This window comes from Labrus bergylta, chromosome 18, assembly GCF_963930695.1.
Source record: "Labrus bergylta chromosome 18, fLabBer1.1, whole genome shotgun sequence".
Lineage (NCBI taxonomy): Eukaryota > Metazoa > Chordata > Actinopteri > Labriformes > Labridae > Labrus > Labrus bergylta.
The window spans coordinates 23,537,261-23,559,834 of NC_089212.1; the positions used below are offsets into that span (position 1 = coordinate 23,537,261).

Genomic DNA, 22,574 nt, shown 5'->3' on the forward strand with positions numbered 1-22,574 from the left:
CACACTGATGATGTTTCTTTATTACAAATGAAATATGAAGAGCAAAGCAGACACTGAGCAACACATTAAACACTGTGTTGTTTCTTTATTCCATGAATGACACAAAGGATCAAAGTAGAGAGGAGGTGTTGATGTTTCAGTCAAACATTTGACTTGAAAACTCAACATCACTTCAACATCTTTTAAACAGGAGCATGGCGTTTGCTTTACATCAACCATGGGGGTTGTTTCATCTTTAAGGTCTTTGCACACTGAGTCTGTTTTTTTAAAATGTGTTTTTCAGATCTGTAATCCGATCAAAACGTTACACAGGAACCTCACACTCTGAGTCAGATGTGTTCATTCTTCTCTTCATTCTGAAAATTGTCAGTGTGAGACAGAATGGAGTCATCGAGCCGTGAGGATGACTTTGTGATTCTTTCAGTCCTTAAAAAATAAATAAATAAAAACCTCTGGGTCCACCCACTCCTGAAAACAAGACAAGAGCCAGGAGAGTTTCCCCTGTTGATAAAAGAGCTGCAGAATGATCAGCATCACTTCAGGTGTATTTCAGGATGTCAGAGTTTGATACGCTGCTAGCTATACTGAAACTACACATTAAAGGAACACCACCAATTTACACACAGAAACTGATCCTGAACACGGATTGGAAGGATGCAAAAAAAGTTAGAAAAACAAACCTGTTGTGAAAATAATAAAGACAGATGAAAGTTTTCAGAGTGCAAACATGATCGACTCAACATGAGATTGTATTTGTTTTTTAAACATGCAGCAAAACAGACTCAGTGTGTGTGTGTGTGTGTGTGTGTGTGTGTGTGTGTGTGTGTGTGTGTGTGTGTGTGTGTGTGTGTGTGTGTACAAACATGACTGTCAGGATTTATTGTTAAAAACACTTACCTGGCTGGCTTGCTTTTGTCAGATTTTTTAAAATCAATTATTTTTCCTGTTGACTGATCACTGTGGAGGGATGGATCAGATGGACGTGATGATTGGTCGTCATCTCTGAGAAAGCTGAAAAAGAGAGAAAGATTAGATAGTTAGATATCAAACCACAACAACAGATGAAAAACTTCAAGATTAGTCCAGTCAGACTTGATCTGGTTCACTCTGAATGATTAACCCAGCTTCTCATATGGAAATCAAACCTGAGTTTTTTTTATGAGATATTTCTGAACCAGCAGGAACAATAATTTTATAAATATGTGAAAACAAAAATCAATAAACCTTTCTGAAGAAAAAAACATTTAAATGATGTTCATAGCTTCATCTGAAAGAATACATACTGTATATGTTGTAAATACATTTTACTCACCAATCAGGTGGGAGAAGGGCCGAAAAACGTTCTTCTCGCACTCGAAGACGTTCCCTCTGTTTCTGCAGGTGTTGCCACATTTGATACCTGCAACAAGAGACACACTGATGATGTTTCTTTATTACAAATGAAATATGAAGAGCAAAGCAGACACTGAGCAACACATTAAACACTGTGTTGTTTCTTTATTCCATGAATGACACAAAGGATCAAAGTAGAGAGGAGGTGTTGATGTTTCAGTCAAAAATGTAAGGTCTTTGGTCTTTAAGGTCTTTAAGGGCTTCATTACCTTAATTCCTACTTAGACCCATCTTCCTTACCAGCACTAGTTCCTATGGTCAAACAATTTAAATATCTGGGAGAGGTCATTTCTCCTTCTCTTAATAGCATTATGACAAACAACTATTGGGATAATTATAAATGTATAACTGTCGATCTAGATAGATGGTTCAAATTCCCCATTTCTCTTCAGGCTCACGTCTCCATAGTAAAAATGGACATCCTACCACGGGTAAACTTCTTTTCCTCCATGTTGCCATTACCACCACTACTGGACATACTAGGACAAGATTCAGTCACTTGTGACTAAATTCATTTGGGGAGGGAAGCGACCCTGTGTTAAGTTATTCACACTGCGATGTCATAAATCATCAGGAGGTCTCTCCGTCCCAAATTTTAAATACTATTCCTGGTCATTTGTCCTAAGGCCTGTCTCATCCTGGTTTAACCCTGATGCTGTGGTGTCATGGAAACCTATAGAGGAATACATAGCCCATCTTCATAGATTAAAGGATTTAGTTTACTCTGCCATACCACTAAAACATGCCAAACTCCATCTTAGTCCTATCAATATGGCGCAAAACAGAAAGAGAATCGAAAACAAGTCAGAAGTGGCACACAGCCCTATATTTCATAATAATTCCCTTCTAACTGGGTCTGTTCCATTTGCATCTCCAGTGTGGGAGAGCATCCATACAAGTGTGTACATCCATGTACATCCAGCAAGTGTGGTCTAGGGAACTGGAGGTAGCTTTGGAGGATGATAGTTAGAAAAAGATATGGGGAACTATCGTTGACTCTTCCAAAAACCCAAACCTCCAACTAAGACACCTTAACTTCATTCACAGAACCTATCTTACACCCAGGAAACGTTACCTTATGAAACTGTCTTCTTTATCAAGTTGTGATCTCTGCTCAGATACTCAGGTTGGCTCATTTATGCACATGTTTTGGGAATGCATGTAGCAAAATTTTGGAGACAAGTTGGCCTTATTTTATCTAGAATCTTAAATTGTGATATACCTTTGCACTCACACAAGACTACCCTACAACTTGCATACTCACAAAAACGCATAATGTTAGCTGGACTTACTGCCGCAAGAAAGATGTTGGCTCTCCGCTGGCAACTTTCACATGTTCTCTCAATATCACAGTGGATTAATACTTATCTTGAGGTAGTTAACATGGAACTTTCTGTAGCCAAAATCCATGGTGCCAATAGAAACAGCATATAATCTTGGACGTTGATTTTAACTATAATTGAAGCATTATTAACTACCAATAAGTAAAAGAACTGTGTATTATTGAGAAACAAGTGAATGTTAATGTGATGAATTGCCCTTTAATACTTGGTGTTTTCTACATTTCCCAAAAGACTTAATACACCTCAATTCATAAACTGTTACCTCTGTTGACATATGTGGATTTTATTTTGAATGTGTAGAGAAATGTGTTTTGAGTGTATGAACATGTATGTGTGAATACATGCATCCATATACAGATGCAACTACATCACATATGCAATATGTAAAATAATGTAGTCAGGGGAGTGCGTCTTTCTAACTAAGTTAGTTGAATTGTAGAATATTTTCCAGAACTTGTGTTTATAGATCTTACGGGGGAGGGGGAGGGGGGGTTTGGTCGCCATGGGAAACAGGGAGTAGGGAGGGATTGACAATCTGCAGCTATAAATAAAACTGATTATAGAAATGCAGATTAGGATTTACCTATTAATGATATGTTTGATAAATTCATAATGTTGATTCCTCAGATATGTGATATATAAATGTATATGTTGCCTGAACATGAAAATCAATAAAAAAAATTGATCAAAAAAAGTTAGAAAAACAAACCTGTTGTGAAAATAATAAAGACAGATGAAAGTTTTCAGAGTGCAAACATGATCGACTCAACATGAGATTGTATTTGTTTTTTCAACATGCAGCAAAACAGACTCAGTGTGTGTGTGTGTACAAACATGACTGTCAGGATTCATTGTTAAAAACACTTACCTGTCTGGGTCGCATTTTTCTAATTTTTTGAAATTAATTATTTGTCCTTTTGACCAATCACTGTGGAGGGATAGATCAGATGGACGTGACGATTGGGCGTCATCACTGAGAAAGCTGAAAAAGAGAGAAAGATTAGATAGTTAGATATCAAACCACAACAACAGATGAAAAACTTCAAGATTAGTCCAGTCAGACTTGATCTGGTTCACTCTGAATGATTAACCCAGCTTCTTATATGGAAATCAAACCTGAGTTTTTTAATGAGATATTTCTGGACCAGCAGGAACAATAATTTATATAAATAAGTGAAAACAAAAATCAATTTACCTTTCTGAAGAAAAAACATTTAAATGATGATCATAGCTTCATCTGAAAGAATACATACTGTATATGTTGTAAATACATTTTACTCACAAATCAGGTGAGAGACGGGCCAAAAAACGTTCTTGTTGGACTCGAAGACGTTTCCTGTCTTCCTGCAGGTGTTGCCATGTTTGATACCTGCAACAAGAGACACACTGATGATGTTTCTTTATTACAAATGAAATATGAAGAGCAAAGCAGACACTGAGCAACACATTAAACACTGTGTTGTTTCTTTATTCCATGAATGACACAAAGGATCAAAGTAGAGAGGAGGTGTTGATGTTTCAGTCAAACATTTGACTTGAAAACTCAACATCACTTCAACTGTGGTACAACACTGCCTCTCTTCTCTGATGTTTACATTACTTGCTGCTATTTATCATACCAAGTCACTTTAATTACTTGTCACTTTATCTTGTCATTCCCTGCAAATACTGTCTCAATTCTTAATTCCCCCCAGTTAACTTCATCATTCATTTTGTACTGTATATACCCCCTGTTTTTATTTTTATTTATCTTACATCACATTACATCACATTCTGTTAATTATTTGTTGTAAGCTGCTGCATTTGTTTTATTGTGATGAACTGCTGTGTTCGTCTATGTATGTAATGCTATGCTAGTTTACCTTCAATCAACGGCTTTCACAATCAGAAAGACCAGTGTACCTGCTGTTGAATCAAAGTCCGGCCACTGGCTTTCTGGTGTTTAAGTAACAGTTACTGAACTCAGCTCAGAGAGCTCAAACTAAGCCACACGGCTTCTTTTGTCTTTGTCCACCATTTTGTACCTACGTGACGTAGCTCCACATGGTGCTCTTATCTGCCCTCTATCTCACACACACACACACACACACACACACACACACACACACACACACACACACACACACACACACACACACACACACACACTACGTGGTTTGTTTGTAGATATTTTGTTTGCTGTAGCTTAGTTTATAATAGTTATTTGTTTGATTGAGTTTCATTGATTGCAGTTGATGTTGCTTTGTTCAAATAAATTCTGTTTTATTTAAGATCAGTTGTTTGTGATTACTGGTGTATTTGCATTGTGATACAACTGGTTGCGAGGGCTTTATGTACAGATTTCACGTCTGCAATTTATTAAATACAGGTTGTTAATTATTGATAATATTAGTATTTAATTAATTCATTTGAGACTGATTTTATGATATTTGGTTCATGTTCTCTGATCCCACAGTGGTGCTCCTGTTTTTTTAACTCTAGTAAATAATATTGTTGTTTTACAGTATATTAATAATGAATTAAGGGTAATTATTTATATTAATTTAATAACCAAATGTTACTATATACTAAAACCCAACTTAAATGTTGCCTGTGTATTAGCTCTGCAAAACCCCAACAATACTTTGTGCAGTAATTTCAGACCTCTGTCAATTTTGAACTCAGAACTTCAATTATGTGCTCGTATTTTAACTAACTGCATGGAATCATATATGATTAAAGCCCTATTCACACGGCACTAGTATTACCTGGGGACCTCATGTGATTTAGAAATGACATCACCTCGTCTGTGTTTCGTGCGGCACATTCACACGGGATAAGTTAAGTCTGTTTTTGAACTCGAATATACTGATATTATCCCCCAGATATGATGTCATGTGTTAACCTTTCCTGCTTCGGCGTTCCGACCGTGGTCGGAGCACAGAGCGGAGACTTATTGGTCTGCTTCAGAGCCAAAGTTGTAGCCCTAAACTTCGAGCTGACCCCCGTCACTTTAACTGGGGTGCAGCAAGATGTAAACAGACACGGAGAGTCCGGCTTGTTCTCTTTCCTCACTCGCACTGAGCCATTCACAGACAGACATACACTACTCGTATAACACAAGGCTCTGAGTAATATATGCGTAAAAGATCGAAAAATGTTCCATCTTATCATCTTTGGAGATTTCTCTCTCCTGATGGATTTGAGCTTGCTCTTTCTGCGATTGGGTCTCCATGCTGTGTAGCTAGATGAGCCTCCTGAATTTGCACCCAAAATGCTGTCAGATCTTTCAGTTAGAATTGGCAATGCAGCCTCCATAATTCTCCACCGGGAAAAAAGGCAGAAAAAAGTCAGGGAGAAGACAAACAACCTTAAAAAAATAAATTTAAAAAACTACCCTAAATTACGAGATGCCGATTTGCACGGGACTAATATTATCACATGACCTCTGTGTTTGGCGACATACGGTAGATAATTTGCGGTGGAATTTTTACTTCACAAATAACAGACATGGCAGATTCACACGGGATTAAGATCACAGAAGACCTCCACATTTATTACAAATTACAACATCTCTAATAGATTTCCCATTTCACGTTCATGCTGCCAAGGCTGCCCTTTAAGCCCTCTTTTATTTGCACTGATGCTAGAACCTCTTGCCCAGAAAATCAGACATCATCCTTACATCTCCCCTATACTTTTCCACAATAGCAGTCGATGATATACTACTATATGTAGATAAAACACCTACCTCCATTCCTTACATTCTTGAAACCTTTAATGAATTTGGAACCCATTCCAGCTACAAAATAAACTGGTCCAAATCGGCTTTATTACCATTAAATTCCTACTTAGACCCATCTTCCTTACCAGCACTAGTTCCTATGGTCAAACAATTTAAATATCTGGGAGAGGTCATTTCTCCTTCTCTTAATAGCATTATGACAAACAACTATTGGGATAATTATAAATGTATTACTGTCGATCTAGATAGATGGGTCAAATTCCCCATTTCTCTTCAGGCTCACGTCTCCATAGTAAAAATGGACATCCTACCACGGGTAAACTTCTTTTCCTCCATGTTGCCATTACCACCACTACTGGACATACTAGGACAAGATTCAGTCACTTGTGACTAAATTCATTTGGGGAGGGAAGCGACCCTGTGTTAAGTTATTCACACTGCGACGTCATAAATCATCAGGAGGTCTCTCCGTCCCAAATTTTAAATACTATTCCTGGTCATTTGTCCTAAGGCCTATCTCATCCTGGTTTAACCCTGATGCTGTGGTGTCATGGAAACCTATAGAGGAATACATAGCCCATCCTCATAGATTAAAGGATTTAGTTTACTCTGCCATACCACTAAAACATGCCAAACTCCATCTTAGTCCTATCAATATGGCGCAAAACAGAAAGAGAATCGAAAACAAGTCAGAAGTGGCACACAGCCCTATATTTCATAATAATTCCCTTCTAACTGGGTCTGTTCCATTTGCATCTCCAGTGTGGGAGAGCATCCATACAAGTGTGTACATCCATGTACATCCAGCAAGTGTGGTCTAGGGAACTGGAGGTAGCTTTGGATGATGATAGTTAGAAAAAGATATGGGGAACTATCGTTGAATCTTCCAAAAACCCAAACCTCCAACTAAGACACCTTAACTTCATTCACAGAACCTATCTTACACCCAGGAAACGTTACCTTATGAAACTGTCTTCTTTATCAAGTTGTGATCTCTGCTCAGATACTCATGTTGGCTCATTTATGCACATGTTTTGGGAATGCATGTAGCAAAATGTTGTTGTTTTTATTCATCTTATCTATTCTGTTTAATGTGTATTTTTGAGCTTTCTTGTCTGTGCTGCTGTAACACCCGAATTTCCCCTCTGGGGATCAATAAAGTATTATCCTATCCTATCCTAAAATTTTGGAGACAAGTTTGCCTTATTTTATCTAGAATCTTAAATTGTGATATACCTTTGCACTCACACAATACTACCCTACAACTTGCATACTCACAAAAACGCATAATGTTAGCTGGACTTACTGCCGCAAGAAAGATGTTGGCTCTCCGCTGACAACTTTCACATGTTCTCTCAATATCACAGTGGATTAATACTTATCTTGAGGTAGTTAACATGGAACTTTCTGTAGCCAAAATCCATGGTGCCAATAGAAACACCATATCATCTTGGACGTTGATTTTAACTATAATTGAAGCATTATTAACTACCAATAAGTAAAAGAACTGTGTATTATTGAGAAACAAGTGAATGTTAATGTGATGAATTGCCCTTTAATACTTGGTGTTTTCTACATTTCCCAAAAGACTTAATACACCTCAATTCATAAACTGTTACCTGTGTTGACATATGTGGATTTTATTTTGAATGTGTAGAGAAATGTGTTTTGAGTGTATGAACATGTATGTGCGAATACATGCATCCATATACAGATGTAATTACATCACATATGCAATATGTAAAATAATGTAGTCAGGGGAGTGCGACTTTCTAACTAAGTTAGTTGAATTGCAGCATATTTTCCAGAACTTGTGTTTATAGTTAGAGATCTTACGGGGGAGGGGGAGGGGGGGTTTGGTCGCCACGGGAAACAGGGAGTAGGGAGGGATTGACAATCTGCAGCTATAAATAAAACTGATTATAGAAATGCAGATTAGGATTTTCCTATTAATGATATGTTTGATAAATTCATAATGTTGATTCCTCAGATATGTGATATATAAATGTATATGTTGCCTGAACATGAAAATCAATAAAAAAAATGATGAAAAAAAAGTTAGAAAAACAAACCTATTGTGAAAATAATAAAGACAGATGAAAGTTTTCAGAGTGCAAACATGATCGACTCAACATGAGATTGTATTTGTTTTTTCAACATGCAGCAAAACAGACTCAGTGTGTGTGTGTGTGTGTGTGTGTACAAACATGACTGTCAGGATTCATTGTTGAAAACACTTACAGGGCTGGGTCGCATTTTTCTAATTTTTTGAAATTAATTATCTGTCCTTTTGACTGATCACTGTGGAGGGATGGATCAGATGAACTTGATGATTGGTCGTCATCACTGAGAAAGCTGAAAAAGAGAGAAAGATTAGATAGTTAGATATCAAACCACAACAACAGATGAAAAACTTAGATTAGTCCAGTCAGACTTGATCTGGTTCACTCTGAATGATTAACCCAGCTTCTCATATGGAAATCAAACCTGAGTTTTTTATATGAGATATTTCTGAACCAGCAGGAACAATAATTTTATAAATATGTGAAAACAAAAATCAATTTACCTTTCTGAAGAAAAAAAACATTTAAATGATGTTCATAGCTTCATCTGAAAGAATACATACTGTATATGTTGTAAATACATTTTACTCACAAATCAGGTGGGAGAAGGGCCGAAAAACGTTCTTGTTGGACTCGAAGACGTTCCCTCTCTTCCTGCAGGTGTTGCCATCTTTGATCCCTGCAACAAGAGACACACTGATGATGTTTCTTTATTACAAATGAAATATGAAGAGCAAAGCAGACACTGAGCAACACATTAAACACTGTGTTGTTTCTTTATTCCATGAATGACACAAAGGATCAAAGTAGAGAGGAGGTGTTGATGTTTCAGTCAAACATTTGACTTGAAAACTCAACATCACTTCAACATCTTTTAAACAGGAGCATGGCGTTTGCTTTACATCAACCATGGGGGTTGTTTCATCTTTAAGGTCTTTGCACACTGAGTCTGTTTTTTTAAAATGTGTTTTTCAGATCTGTAATCCGATCAAAACGTTACACAAACCTCACACTCTGAGTCAGATGTGTTCAAACAGAAAAACAAACCTGTTGTGAAAATAATAAAGACAGATGAAAGTTTTCAGAGTGCAAACATGATCGACTCAACATGAGATTGTATTTGTTTTTTCAACATGCAGCAAAACAGACTCAGTGTGTGTGTGTGTGTGTGTGTGTGTGCGCGCACACATGACTGTCAGGATTCAATGTTGAAAACACTTACCAGTTTTGGAAATTAATTATTTGGTAATGTGACCTAGCACTGCAGGTGGATGGATCAGATGGACGTGTCGATTGGTTGTCATCAATGAGAATGTTGAAAAAAGAGAGAAAGATTAGATAGTTAGATATCAAACCACAACAACAGATGAAAAACTTCAAGATTAGTCCAGTAAGACTTGATTTAGTTCACTCTGAATGATAAACTCCTGATTCTTACATGAACTTTAAACCTGATCAACCTGACTATTTGGAACATTTCTGGACCAACAGCAACAACAAGTTTGAAAAAAAAAAAACATTTAAAGGAAATCCATAACTTCATCAAAACAAAGAACTTCAGAGAGAATGTGTGTGTTGTTAATCATCATCCAGTGTTTGATGAAAGTAGCAGCGTGTTGAGATTTGAAATAAGAAAATTACTTAAAGGTGTAATATGTAGATTTTTAAAAATAGACTAAACATAATTTTGTATTTTATTTTGTTGGGGACGTAAGCTCAAATATTTCCAACGGTTATCAAAACCAGAGAATTCCTTAATTTTATAGTTGTAGTGGGATGTGTCAGCCTCTGTGACAGACATTATATATTTATCGTTGCCATGGAAACACTGGATGTTACGTCAAAGACTCTAGCATAATGTAAAGGGAACTGCTACTGAAAGCTGCCATACTGTTGCTGTGTGTGCTTGCGGTGTACGGATAAGTCAGAGTTCATTCTCATCGGGGGTGGGGTAGCAGAGAGAATCACTCCCATGATTCCCCACCAGCCTTAACATCATCTTATGTCATTGTTTTGATTGAGAGCCCCCTGGAGGCGGAGTCTATGAACTGTGCCTTTAAAGACCCAAGTATTAAAATGTATAAAAAAATATTGTTTCATTTAAAACTTGATTGATGTAAATAAAAATACATTGGACCTCATTCACTAACAGTGCATACACACAAATATGTGCTTAAACCGTGCGTACAAACGTTTGAAGCACAAATCTGGGATTCATCAACGCATTCTTACTTGAATTTATTCTTACTCTTCCTCAGACCATGCGTACACACAAATGATTGACCACCTTTCTCAGAAAGTGTTAACACACACTCTTTTAACTAAATGCATGACATATTAAAAATACATTCAGTAAATAAATATATATAAGCAATATCAATATATATTTTTTTTTTAAATGTTGAAAAGACCAGCATTAAAAACGTGAATTAACTAATGCATTTACTAATGTATTAAATAATCATGAAATATTCGCCTTATCATCCTTTAACGTAAAATCTAATCGTCAACCACTCCAACTAATATTGCTGAAATGAAAATATCGCATTTGTAACCAAAACCAGCTGATTAATTGGAGCCTATTTAAGAGCATGCAGGGAACATTCATGATTATGATTTACGTCTAAGAAAATGTAACGATCAGCCTTGCTGAAGCAAATTGCAGCCGGAGCCTCCATCAGGAACGCGCCTGACGATTTAGAATGATTCTGATTCACTATCATACGCAAGTTGATGAGACCAAAATTGGCTGGTACGCACGTGTCATGAATCCAACTTGGCAGTGATTTTGCGTATGCACTTATTTTATGCGCAGAGTAAGAACATTTCTACGCACATATTAGTGAATGAGGCCCAAATTGAATCTATTTGTTAGAATTGTTTTGAGAAATGGCGAAATAAAGAAAAACGAGTGTGTGTACATGGACTTGACCATCCCGGTTATGAGCGTCATCATGACAACCGTAGGCATTTGGAAACCGGCGTCCTGTAGCCTGATCACCACAGACTTGAAGAGGTCAGTATTTCTTTCTCCCATCTCAACGTCCAATTATATTGTATTAATGAAAGACAATAATCACAGAGGGATCAATTCCTACGTTTCTTCAACGCTCTCGTTGCTGCGACTGAGCTGTCAGAAACCGTCTACATGCCACAGAATCCTGTTTTCTTTCTGAGTTCTCCAGGTAGCCGTACTGGGATTAGGATACTGGTTTGTGTGATCATGTTGTCATGATCACACAAAAAAAACGGGATACTTAAATAACCTAAAAAATATAGTAAAAAAATAATAGTAATAATTAAACAGGATACTCAAGTCCGTGTGAAAGCACTCGATGTCAGTTTTAACTGATACGGTTAAGCCTCATCAAAATATTGATATTTTTAAAACTGTCAGTCTGAATAAGATGTAAGCACATTTCACTCACCGACTGACAGATGAGTTTCCTGAGTCTTTATCATCATTTTCTGCTTTAGCGCCATCTATCTTCAGGTGGGAGAAGGTCGGGTTGAGCCTGTAACAATAAACACGGTTATGATGCAACTTCACCAGAAAAAAGTTCATATCAAAAGAAAATCCAGATTATTTTTAAATATGATATAAAACAGTGGAATCAGTCAAAAGAGGTTATGAGTTTTCTTTGTCATTTTATAAAATGTTCAACAAACAGGTGACTGATGACCTAGCAGATCATAACGTCTCATGTATGGAGGCTAAAGCCATCCAAGTGGACGACCCGGGGTTCAACCTTTTTGACAAGAAACAGAGTCTGCTTTATGATGCTATAATGTTAATGTTTGCCTTTCTATCAACATGTAAACCAGAGGCAGTAGCATTCTTCTCTCTCTCCTTTGACTAATCCCTCCTGAAGGACGGACCAGATGAATCTGACAACTTTCTGTCATTAGATCAAACCCAGAAACTGCTTGATTCCAAAAACAATATGTACCACCACAAAGTGAAAAACCCTTTTGAATGTTTTTCTGGCTCTGCTGCTGAGAAGAAGACCTCAGGGTGGGAATCATATTACCAGAAGAGTTCAGTTAAAAAGTACTTTCCTATCAATGGATTTACATTTACATATATTTTTCTCTGAACAAGCAAACTGTGGAAATTTGACTGTTTGTGATCAAACCACATGCAGCAACTGGTCCTTACAGGGAAACTATGAAGAATGCATCAGATGTTCCTTTTAGAATATGATATAAAGCAGATTGTGTTCGCTCTGAATGGATGTCTCCTCTTTAAAAAGAAGCCTCCTCTTTTCTCTTGACTATGTCGAGTCGTTTAAATCATCTAGAAAGGAGGTCGTTTTTATTGACTTTGTGAATATGTTCAGCACAGAGAACAGGATTAAACCAGATGAACTTTGATTTGAAGTATGCTGTTTTCTCTTCAGGTCAAACACTAACAGCAGAATTGTTCTCTCATATAGATGCTAAAAATCTAAAGGACATGATGTGGACTTATCAAACAAGTGTTTTAACCTGCAGTTCCTCAGTGAGTCAGGCATAATGAGTTCTTCAGAGTCTGGTCTCTGCACGGCTCTGGGCTGAAAAAGGAAATGCAGAGTTAGGATTCTCCATTTCCTCCTTAACGGACACACACAAATAAACACCTTTATCATTATAGAAGGAAACTGTTGTGCCTCAGCCACTCCACAAATGGAGGTCGGTGCTCTCAGAGAAGGACTTTAAGACGTACTGAATTATATTTTTTTGTACATAAATCACAACTTTAAAACTTGCAGAGCACACTGATCTGACTGTGTTTATATTTCAAGTTCAGAAGAACATTAAAAACTAAAACGTGTGTTTATATTAAAACTTAATTTGAAAAATAAATAAATGAATAAAAGTCTGCCTGCACTGTCAGGGTCAGTGAATGCTGCAGATTAAAGTCATGAAGCTCACAGCCGACTGAGCAGAGAATCAGTACAGAAGATATACAAATATTAAGACTTATTTCAAATGTAAAACAAGAACACACGTCATGATTTTCCCTTTAAAAGTCTAAAAAACAAACAATAAAATAAACTACATCTGATTAGTTTGAGGATTTAGAAACACTGGATGGTACAACAGGCCTAGTCTACATTTATTAAAAGTTATTTATTTAAACAGACTTCTAAAATAAACATCTGGGGGCGCTGGTAGTCTGGTGATTGTTATGAGCGCTACATGTAGACTACTGTGGACCTCCAAGCGGGCGGCCAAGGTTCGAATCCGACCTGTGGCTCCTCTCCCGCATGTCATTCCCCGCTCTCTCTCTCTCTCTCTCTCTCTCTCTCTCTGTCTCTCTCGCTCTCTCATTTCTGACTCTATCCACTGTCCTGTCTTAAAATGAAGGCTTAAAAACCCAAAATAAACCTTTTTGTCTAAGCCAAAAAAGTTATTCAAACTAAAGTGTAGGTTTAAATAATGACGTCAAATTGTCCTTTAATATTAATCAACTTTCATGTTTTCTAAAAGTTATCAATATGTAGACTAACAAATGTTATCTTAGGTTTTATAGCGTAAAGGCTGCTGACGTGTTTCTTTATTTTGTACCCGAGCTTCTGAAGATATGAAAAAGTAAACACCATTAAACCAACTTCTAAATACTGAAATAAAGCTTATGAAGAATTCTTGACCCGTATGAGTTCACTCAAACTCAGATTAATTTCTCAGTTTCATCTAAAAATGTTGTTTGTCTCAGGCCTCACAGGATGTATCCCTTTAAATCCAGCGGTGGTAAAAACACGGATATAAAATAAAGAAAACACGTCCTCTATACATTTTCTGACAAACTTTCCAAACAGAAGGACACAAATAAATAAATTACTTTCTTTAAGCAACATAAAACATGCATAAACGTTACCTTTAGATGGAGAAAAACAAACTGCGACACAGATTGATAAAGAAAGTAATTCAGCAGCTTTCAACCAAACTTGTTCTTCTTTACACAATGCACAGACTACATTAAAGAGGAAGAAGCTGCAGGAGAACTCACCAAGTTCTCTCTCTCTCCTCACTCGCTCCCCCCACCCACACACATACGCACTGAGCCATTCACAGACAGACAGAGGCCTACCCTGATCGTATAACAGGAGGAAAAGAAACTAACGCAGAAATCCTTTGTCTCTTGTCCTTTCAAAAAAAGAAAATGTCATACTCATCATGGTAGTTGTTTTATCATAGCCTTGTTATAGGCCTAAAATAAATACATACAGGTATTTGTTTTCACAACTTCTATGGCAACTTTTCTGTGTTACTTATATAGCCTACTTCATAAAGCACAATTGTATCTGTCTGACAACTTTGAGGGGCGGCAGTGATACGGAGGAATCTTTCTGAAAAGCAGCCGCACACTCCATTGGTTGTATAGCGCAATTGCGGTCCACTTTTATTTATTTTTTTTATTGATAAAAAACAAAAAAAAACAGTTAACTGTGTACACGGAAAAAATGACGTTGTGTAACCGTTTACAATTTTCTGCAGTCGTTCACACCCCTAATGGATATAAATGAAGAAAACACGTCCTCTATACATTTTCTGACAAACTTTCTCAACAGAAGGACACAATTAAATAAATTACTTTCTTTAAGGTCTATAAAACATGAATAAACGTTACCTTTAGATGGAGAAAAACAAACTGCGACACAGGTTGATAATGAAAGTAATTCAGTGGCCTTAAACCTTAAACCAAACAAACTTGTTCTCCTTTAAACCCTTACACATTACACAGGCTCAATTAAACAGGAAGAAGCTGCAGGAGAACAGATCTGAACACAGTTAATGTATAAACCATGTTCAGTAGGTTGTCTTTACCCAAAGTGTTTTCTTAAATAGCTCTGATTTTGCCTGAAGCCCCAAAATAAACCTTTTTGTCTAACCTAATAAAGTTATTCTAACTAAAGTGTAGGTTTAAATAATGACGTCAAATTGTCCTTTAATATTAATTAACTTTTATAAAAGTTACCAATATGTAGACTAACAAATGTTATCTTAGGTTTTATAGTTTATTAAAATGGCAGCTGACGTTTTTCTTTGTTTTGTACCCGAGCTTCTGAAGATATGAAAAAGTAAACACCATTAAACCAACTTCTTAGTATGACGGAGGACTAGGGCCATTTTAAAGAAAACAAAATCCAGAATTTCGAGAATAAACACGTACATTTACGAGAATAAAATCATAAATTTGCAAGATTAATCTTGTAAATGTACGAGTTGGAGACCAGCCTGCGAGTAAATGATGAAAGTAGAACTCTTAAAGTATTTTCCTCTGCAGACACTTCCTGCACGTCAGTGTGGTTCTTTCTTCAGTTTCTTGCAGTATCTTTTCAGGGTGCTGATATTTTATGACAATGTGAAGATGATGTGCCAAAAGCATGTGTAGTTTCATATCTGTATAAGTAAAGCCCCAACACAACTATTTGTGTCTGTTATCTGTCTGCCTTGTTAAAGTGTCTCATGTGCAGAGACAGTTTGTGTCCTGTTCATCATTTGACAGACAAACAAGGTCTTGCAAATTGAAGTGAAAACTCTCTTAAACTAACTGTTTTACCGACAACACAAGGAAGTAGCCTATTTCCTTGTTAGTGAAACCTTTACTAAAGTATTAGAAGATGCTCCATGTTTGTCATTTCAGAACAGGTTACCCTCCGTACATCTCAGTCCTCACAGGATGTATCCCTTCAACATCAGCGGTGGTAAAAACACGGATATAAAATAAAGAAAACACGTCCTCTATACATTTTCTGACAAACTTTCCAAACAGAAGGACACAAATAAATAAATTACTTTTTTTAAGGTATATAAAACATGCATAGACGTTACCTTTAGATGGAGAAAAACAAACTGCGACACAGATTGATAATGGAAGTAATTCAGCAACCACACTTGTTCTTCTTTAACCCAACCCCTTAAACATTACACAGACTACATTAAAGAGGAAGAAGCTGCAGGAGAACAGATCTGAACACAGTTAATGTATAAACCATGTTCAGTAGGTTGTCTTTACCCAAAGTGTTTTCTTAAATAGCTCTGATTTTAGGAATATTATTGACTCTGGTTCTTCAGAAGCTTCTTCCAGAGAATGTGTGACTACTGCTCAGTCTGTGTTTTTAACAGAGCAGACACTAATGTGATGTTAGTGTAACAGTGTTAATGATTCCACTTATTTCACTAGCTTTGATTGTGCTGATACAGTTTTACAATGTAGGACTTAAAACATCACAACTTCACAACTTGGATATAATCGACATTTCCCACTCCTCATTAAGACTTTTAATGGCCCTTATAGCTGTCATCAGGATCAGTTAGGCCTGCACACTTTAAGTTCTTCATTTTGAGTTAAATATAACAACAATATACATTTTTAATAAAACAATATTTTCATTATAAAACATTAATATAATCAAGAATATCTCTATAAGAGGAGTTTTCTGTTATTTCTGTGGTTGGGGGCGGGACATGATTAAGAGTTGTGTTCCTCACCTGGCCAGGAGAGGCAGAGCACGTGGCAGGTTGATCACAGGAGGATGTTTGAGAGTGGTTCTGTGTATCATTCAAAAGTTTAATAAAGAGAAGACTGACCCATGAGTGAAGTTTCCTTTACCCCCCTTTCGGTTGATGCAGCCCATGAGGTGAACTGTTGTGTTCTGGTTGTTGTTTCTATATTATAGCCTACCTGAAGCTAATGGCTAATATGTTAATAGTAAAGCTAATGGCTAACATGCTAACAGGCTAAACTAGTGGCAATCATGATAGCATGAATGACAGCCTGCCATTGTAGTCCGTGTTTAAAAAGCTACATTGTGTAAATATGTCAATTTGTGTTTGTGACATGTTTTTGATGCTCTCTTATTTTATGCTTTGTATATTTTGTTTAGTTCTCACAGCATGATTGATGACATGGACATGCTCATGAATACCTGTAGCTCAAAGAACACCTTGGTTTCATGATTTCAACTTGAGGTTAGTAACAGCCATTCACGTGCTCATAACTCGTAAACGGGACATTTCCGAGGAGCACAACAAGGCAGCGTAGTCTCACCCCTGTTCTTCTTAAACCACACCCCTCAAATGAATAAAAATGTAAACTACATACCTGATGTTCTTCATTCTGCCACTGAAGCACAAAGGAGCTCTGTGCTACGTCTTCTAGCGTCCATGTTTGTTGCTTTGTGTGCTTATGAAAAGTGTCATCAGTAGAAGTGACGATATAGGATAGGATAGTACTTTATTGATCCCCATAGGAGAAATTCGGGCGTTGCAGCAGCAGACAAGGTCATACAGAATACAATATAATCAGGTTAATGAGCGGATGTTGTTTGCAAATTTAAAAAAACATACAATTAATGAAAAACATTACTTGGCTTCACAGACCACACCACTGCAAATTACCTATTGATGGCCATATGATGGCTCCTACACGTGTATATACCTTTATAAAAGGAGAGATTCAAGTTTAGCATTGTTTGAAAAAAACATGGAAAGTTGTTTATCGTTCCTCTATTGAAATAAAGGTGGGTATGTCGTGATTGGCTGAATAGGAAGGAGACATCTGATTGGCTACAGACATTTCCCTGCTGTAAAAAATGTAATTGTGAAAAAAAATCATTCATTATTTTAAATGTTTCATGATTAAAGATAGATGATGATGAATGTGCCGTCACTCAATGATGTTTAGATCCCAACTCCAGCAAACTTTTGGGATGTAGGGAGACTCGACCAGGCCCCTTTCCTGATAAAAACCCATAGACAGAACTTCAATTACAGACAGTACTACTAAAAGGTCCATTTAGAGTTGTATAATCTTTTGGTTCATAACATCTGTTCATAGTGAAAAAAGGATGCACAACACGATTTCTACAAGATGTATAAATGACAAAAAAGCTGCAAGATGGTGGTGACCTCTTACAAATAATTCAAGCGCTGTCTCAAACAGTCACTCATAACTGATGAAACTTTATTAGCAGAATCAGCTTTATTGTCCAGATATGCTTAATCACACAAGGAATTTTACTTTGGTAAACTGTGCTCTCTTTGTACAAAGGTATAATATTAAATATCAACAATAAACAAATAAGCAAAGACTAATATGTACAAGGCTAAATAGGCTAAATGCACAAAAACGTCCAATAACTGGGAACTGGCTCCTTGAGCTCCTCTCTCTCTCTTCCTCTTTCTCTCTCTGAATTCATATCATATGACTGCATGTTGAAAAGTATCTGCTGCGTTCACATTTCAGCTCACCCTGAAAAAGGGGACGTCTGCAAAACGTGACTTTTGAAACACTCAAGACCAGCAAGACGTTTTCTCAAAAGGGGAATTCGCTGACTTTCAACCAGCTGCGTACCACAAGTCCTATTCGGACTGCTGTTTCAATATTTACGTCCCTGTGATGGTTCACCTTCAATCTGAATGTTGCAGAGGTGTAATGTGGGGAAGAAGTGATCCCCCTCTGTACCATCTTCAGAGGTAGTAACACAGAAGCATTACAGCAGCTGAAAGAACAGCGCTGTGTGTGTGTGTGTGTGTGTGTGTGTGTGTGTGTGTGTGTGTGTGTGTGCATGATAATGTATGCGTGGTCATGGAAAAATTTGTACTAATTCCAGTGACATTTGAATGTTGATAAAATCTTACCTGAAACAAATGTATAGTTCAGCAGAATGTTTTTTCTTGGGCCTAAATTTGTTGGGAAGAGAGAGGGAGAGAGATTAGATCGTTAGATATTAAACATTAGCTACTGCTGAACAGAGAAATCACAAAGTAGGAATATGTGCAGTCAAAGTTAATTGTCTTCAATCAGAAGAGGTTTCCCATGCTTCTCACATAATATGAAACCTTGTGGCCTATAGGGCTCAACAGTGTGGATCCAGAAGTAGAACTCCCATTCATTTTCTCCATTGTGGATTTGATTATTAGCCATAACATCATCATAACCATCCAAAGTAGACTGACCACGAGCTACATGAGTGCGAAACGATGGCATGCTCCTGTAGGAGACCCAAGTTTGAATGATATTAACCTGATGATATTAAAACGTGGTTTATTCCCAATCGGGGAAAAGAACTACACTACCCACGATCAGTGAGCGTCACAGCGACGTCTCTGATTGGTGGAGACAAAGGCAATGTTTTCCGCTCCTCTGCGCCAAATGTGAACGTGATAGTTTAACTAGCAGGCTATAACGATGACAAAAGTTACATTTAAGAAGAAGCAGTATCACTCTGAATGGATTGTTGGATGGGTAGAAAATTATATACATCGTCTTGTACCTTTATCCTATTCTCGTTTTTTTATCCTATTCCCCTACCCACATGGGGGAGGGGTTACTGCCCTTTGTGATGTCATGAAGGGAAAATCTCCAAACAGCCTGTTAGAACACACATTTTCTGAAAAGTGGAGCAGCTAAAGACGGAGAGGATGAACTTTTCCCTTTATTCTTAATATTGGGGGGTTTGGAGACAGACTAGCGACACATATTACTGTTAGAAACACTTGTTAAAGTGTATTTTAAATATGTAACCTTTAATTTATGATATAAAGTCTTTACAGTCAGATGATAACGAGACGCCAAACATGTCTCAGGGGACCAGGGTGTGTGTGTGTGTGTGTGTGTGTGTGTGTGTGTGTGTGTGTGTGTGTGTGTGTGTGTGTGTGTGTGTGTGTGTGTGTGTGTGTGTGTGTGTGTGTGTGTGTGTGTGTTGTGTAATAATTGCAATGACATTTAAAGGTTGATTAAATCTTACCTTAGAGATGAGCTTTTTTCTTTGAAGGACCCGACAGTTGACATCATGCAGTGGTTCAGGTCAGTGTAAGACTACATGTAACTGTAAGACAGTTTGAAGATTGCAATGTTAAACATCCAGACCCAACAAATGCTGAAAAGTACAAATTAGGAATCAGTCCAGTAAAAGTTGACTGTGTTCATTCCAAGGTTAGGATTGTTAACGAAATCAAACAAATAACAAAAACTCAAGTGTAAAAAACATTTTCATTCACTGAAACTAAAATTTAAAACAACTTTACCAAAAACATAACAGAAACAGTATTGTGTAAAAAAAAAAAAAGACCTAAAATAAAATCATAGAGAAAATGTCTTTAGTTTTTGTCTCTGACACAAACGTACAGAGTGACACTCGGCCTGTCATTACATGTTGTCTCGAGTATTTCAGTTTCAATTCTGGATAAACTTACTGACCGCACAAGTTAAAACTTTTTTCACTGACTCACATAATATGTCTAAGGTTCATAAAAAAAAAGTAGCTTGATATGTTCTCTGAAAGATTTACGATACAGAGACCAACAAAATGGGGGCGGCAGTAACTCAGTCTGTAGGGGCTTAGGTTGGGAACCGGAGGGTCGCCTGTTCAAGTCCCGGTGCGGACCAAATCTGGAAGTTTGTCTGGTAACTGGAGAGGTGCCAGATCGCTTCCCGAGCACTGCCGAGGTGCCCTTGAGCAAGGCACCGAACCCCCAACTGCTCTGATGCGCTCTCTGCTTAGCAGCTTGTAGCAGCCCCACTCTGACATCTTTCCACCAATGCATGTCCACAGGTCCTGTTTGTGCATGTGTGTGAGAAGCATGTCCCTATAAATATCAGAGTGTGAAACCTCAGGGATTAATTAAGTATATCAAAAAATAAATAAAACTAAGCATTTACAAAAAATAAAACGGTATAATATAATAATAATATAATATAAATAAAAACGGTATAATATAATAATAATATAATATAAATAAAAACGGTATAATATAATAATAATATAATATAAATAAAAACGGTATGGATTCTGTATGTGCAGACGAGACACACCTGTTTCCAATCTGCTCGTCAACCTTACAATAAAAGCATAGGCCTGTATTCAAAATCCCTCTCCTCTCAGAGCATTAGCGTAAAAGATCCTAGGAAGGATTTTTAGTTTAGGAACATTCTCAGGGCAACTCTTTTACAAGGATCTTGTCTTAACTTTAAGGGGAAATTCTTAGAAAATGTCATGATTCTCCAAATTGTCTTAAAATTTGGTCACTAAGAGCAACTCTTCGTATTTCGGAGGATTGTTATGTCAAAACTATTTGAATATTCGTACAGATCCACAAATGCACACACAGATCCACAAATGTGTAAAAAAAAGAAAAATCCACAAATGCGTGTACTAATCTGCAAATCTGTAGACCAATTTCTAAATGTTTACTTATTTATTAATAGCAGTGAACTTTTTCAGCTGTAAATCCTGAAAATACACAAATGACCTCTTACAACTGAGGCCTCTCCATTGGCTGTCATTTTACATACATTTTACAACACTCCTGTAATGTTGATGGCAGCTTTAAGTGAAGCAACAACGCCATCTATGGGTGACACATTTATATAGAGCAGTCATGTAGCTCAGTCATGGTTAGTTAGTCACTGTTTGTGCATGTAACCGGCAGCCTCTGGATTAAAGCCTATACATTGCTACGTCGTTCTCCGCCTGCTTCATCTCGGGGTTTTACAAACATTACAACTCCTGCCGTGCAAAATCCACAAATGCGCACACATATCTTCAAATGTGTCTGACGAGCTGCAAACACCGTGGGGTTTGTTGCCCTGAGCTCAGGCTCACAGGTTAGGCTGCCGTGCTGGGTAACGCTTTGCCCTCACTGTAAAGGAAACAAATTTCAAAAACACAAACTATAATGGACCCTCCATCTTAGCCTCCTCAGTAAAAAGCACCCACGACAGCTATCCAGCTCAGTAATGTCCATCTTGAAGCCACTGGGTGCTACCGCGGACTGGCAGCCTAGCCTGTGAGCCTGAGCTCAGGGCAACAAACCCAACCATTGTTTTTAGGAACGAGAATGAAGGTAAACGAGGTAATAACAAGATCTTTATCTCGTAATAAGAAGAAACCAGGCAAAAAATAAAAAGTATGTCAACATTAACAAACATATTTTGCCCATCATGAGCATTTTACAACTCGGAAACACGTTTTTCCTATGTTTCCGACACCAAAGATTTCTGACTCTATCCAATGCATTGCATTTGGTAATAGTATGCTTTTTCTCTCCTATAGGTCTTAG

At 37.3% G+C, this 22,574-nt stretch overlaps 1 protein-coding gene and 1 long non-coding RNA gene across 2 annotated transcripts in view; both read right to left on the bottom strand.

The window, feature by feature from the left end:
• LOC109975379 (trichohyalin-like) overlaps positions 1-22,574 on the bottom strand; it is a 201,578-nt gene that overhangs the window by 144,895 nt on the left and 34,109 nt on the right. Inside the window, exons 7-9 of the mRNA XM_065966013.1 lie at positions 9,115-9,201; positions 8,701-8,814; positions 4,018-4,104 (exon numbers count right to left, since the gene is read on the bottom strand). Of these exons, the coding sequence (XP_065822085.1) occupies positions 4,018-4,104; positions 8,701-8,814; positions 9,115-9,201 (288 nt within the window). The remainder of the gene's footprint in view (positions 1-4,017; positions 4,105-8,700; positions 8,815-9,114; positions 9,202-22,574) is intronic.
• Positions 17,729-19,195, bottom strand: LOC114918942 (uncharacterized). Its single transcript, XR_010669075.1, has 2 exons — positions 19,152-19,195; positions 17,729-18,249 (listed from the first exon to the last, which is right to left on the bottom strand). It is a non-coding gene; the product is annotated as an uncharacterized lncRNA (long non-coding RNA).